Genomic DNA, 2881 nt, shown 5'->3' on the forward strand with positions numbered 1-2881 from the left:
CTGGATATGCCTGCGAAGGTAGTGAAAGTGGCAAGCACAGAATTAGAAAGCGCTGTTAACTGCATGATCTCTCTATAATTTCCTCTTTCTTGCCTCATCTGCTGTCAGAACGCCTGTTGATCGCGGGCTTTCTGCGATACCGATTCTTATTAGGTAGCAAGGGTAGTCGTCACACGGACAGGAGGCGGCAAGGTTGTAAGGTCCATATGGGAATTGAGGACGACAGCAACTTGTTAGGCTTAACGGCTGCTGCGGCGGTGTTACGCTATCTGCGTTAGCGGTGGCGCACACGCTCCACTCATCGTGGTCCTAGCTCTATTGTATCCTCAATGTGGGTCGTGAACAAGCTCGCCAAGGTGCAACAAGCAGCCGAAGGATCCGAGTTAAGCTTTGAGGTGGATCTGGGGATAACTTGATAGCACGGCAAGCGCATTCGGAAACCTTCAGCCGGTGCCGCCGACAGTATTGCCGAACATCCTATCAACTGGCCTCGCTACAACAGCTTTAAGCAGGATGCGCGCCGTGCTCGTCGCGGTATTAATTTGCACACGGGGGGCGATGATGTAGTCTCCAAAAGTTGCGCCAATGAACACGTTTCAGCCACCCGCTAGTGCCACTGGCAGTCGAAGAGTCCTTCCTCTCATGCAAGGGCTCGCATCCACCGCGATTCGCTACGTATCGAACGGGAACTGAATTAGACTCAGACTCCCTATACGCCTGGTTTACTCACCCGTGCGATTGGCTTCCATGTCGTTTTAGCGTATAGGAATGACGACTGCTACATGTTTGTTATCACACCGACGTGTGTTAGGTACGTGCGAATGACAGGATAGATCGGCATCGCGAGATAACTAAGTCCGCGAAGCGAACATTGAAAGGCCATATAAATAGTGCTGGCCGAGTAGTTAATGGCGGCGTCATTCAGTCCGAACAGTCCTCTAGAAGCACCACGGTCCGTCGTCAACATGAGATACTCCTTCGTACATGTCCTCTCGTCCCTAGCCGGTTCTGCTCTCGCATTCCCTGCTCCTCAAGCATCTGCCATACCTAGTCCTGTTGATCCATCGGCTGTAGCTAGCGATCAAGTCCTGCCCAAAGGAGCTTCAGGCTCTCTTCGTGGCTCAGAAGCATTGATCGGGTTCGCAGCAGCAAACCCAATCTCCACCGAGTCGACTGTTATTCCACCTGACGAGTTTGAGCTTGGAACTGGACAGTCCGCAGACCCTGACGAGGGTCTTTACATTGATCTTACAAATGTGAAGAACCCTCAGCCTATTCGAGGTGGCACTACTGGGCCAACCGACCCTGGACCAAGGTAAGTTTTGGGAACAGTATTACAAGATATCATTTCTGCTAACAATGATACAGGACGGACGCCTACGACGCACTGAACAGCGACATCTTCGCACCGCCTACCACTGATGCAGGAGATGTAGGTCAGGCAAAGTGGCCATTCGGATTATCGCACAACCGCCATGGTCTGGCTGGTGCTGGTTGGGCGCGGAACCAGAACGTCAATCAACTGCCAATAGCAACTGCGATGGCAGGTGTCAACATGCGTCTGAGCCCGAATGCTTACCGCGAGCTTCACTGGCATAAGCAGGGCGAGTGGGCTCTGATGTGAGTGAACCACGCACCCTTCAACTCTTAATATGCTGACATGAATATTAGGCTTAATGGCAGCGTCCGAGTTCAGTCGATGAACGAAGCCGGCCAGACTTTCGTGGATGATGTTCAAGAGGGAGATGTGTGGTTTTTCCCTCCGGGTATCCCACACTCCATCCAGGCATTTGACACTGGTTGCGAGTTCTTGCTTGTGTTTGACAGTGGTGACTTCTCCGAAGACAACACTTTCCTGCTCTCTGAGCTCATGGAGCGTAACCCCAAGGAGGTCCTCGCTAAGAACTTTCGTACCACAACCAAGACATTTGACTCACTACCTGATGGCCAGCTCTGGATCTTCCCAGGTACTCCAGCTCCCAAGAACATCAGCGAGCAGAACGTCACAGGCCCCGCTGGTCTCATTCCCAAGCAGACACAATACACATACCACTTCTCGCAGCAACAGCCACTTAATGTCCCTGGCGGTTCCATCAAGATCCTTGATCCCACTACCTTCCCCGTTGCAAGCAGCTTCTCTGCGGCTTTGATCACCGTCGAGCCCGGGGCGATGCGCGAGATGCACTGGCACACCACTTCCGACGAGTGGACATACTTTCTGCAAGGCTCTGCTCGCCTGACCGTCTACCAGGCTCCCGGGTCGTCACGCACATTCGATTTCACGGCCGGAGATGTAGGCTACGTTCCAGTTCCCAATGCTCATTACCTTGAGAACACCGGCAATGAAACATTGGTTTTCCTGGAGGTGCTGCAGGCCAAGGAGTACTCTGACATCAGTGTCAACCAGTGGCTCGGCTTGACACCGAAACAGATTGTAAAGGATCACCTGAAGGTCAGCGATGGTTTCTTAGCGACATTGAGGAAGGACAAGCCTTTCATTGTTCAGGGTAACCCTGACTTGACCACCACCGATTTTACGCCTACTGCTGGCGGGTCCTAATTTATAAACCCCTTTAGCTGGTAGATAGGAAATAGCATATATAGTGCGCAATTATACATCTTTTTGCCTCGAACCCATATCTCATTATGCAATAGTAGTACACATAAAACCAACATCGATCATCTTTTATAAAATTAGCCGGCTGACGAGTTGTCCTATCATCAATCCTCGACAGGATTAGGGTCAGAATCGACCCTAATCCTAGATTTCTTGGCGAGTTTGCAGACCCTAATCCTGCAGATTTACAGAGGCGGAGGGATTAAGGTCAGAATAGTGCTTAAAATTAATACAACTTCTATTATAGATGCAGAAAACTTATAC

The 2881-nt window shown here is 51.0% G+C and overlaps 1 protein-coding gene across 1 annotated transcript; it reads left to right on the forward strand.

Annotated features, from left to right (window-relative positions):
* Window positions 1-965: 965 nt before the first annotated feature.
* COCVIDRAFT_31934 (hypothetical protein) lies at window positions 966-2560 on the forward strand (the record flags this gene model as incomplete). The annotated part of the gene is made up of 3 exons (XM_014694798.1): window positions 966-1315; window positions 1369-1620; window positions 1672-2560. The coding sequence occupies 3 exons, from the start codon at window positions 966-968 to the stop codon at window positions 2558-2560; spliced, it is 1491 nt and encodes a 496-aa protein (XP_014550284.1).
* Window positions 2561-2881: the final 321 nt, after the last annotated feature.

The sequence above is a fragment of the Bipolaris victoriae genome, assembly GCF_000527765.1.
Source record: "Bipolaris victoriae FI3 unplaced genomic scaffold scaffold_211, whole genome shotgun sequence".
NCBI lineage: Eukaryota > Fungi > Ascomycota > Dothideomycetes > Pleosporales > Pleosporaceae > Bipolaris > Bipolaris victoriae.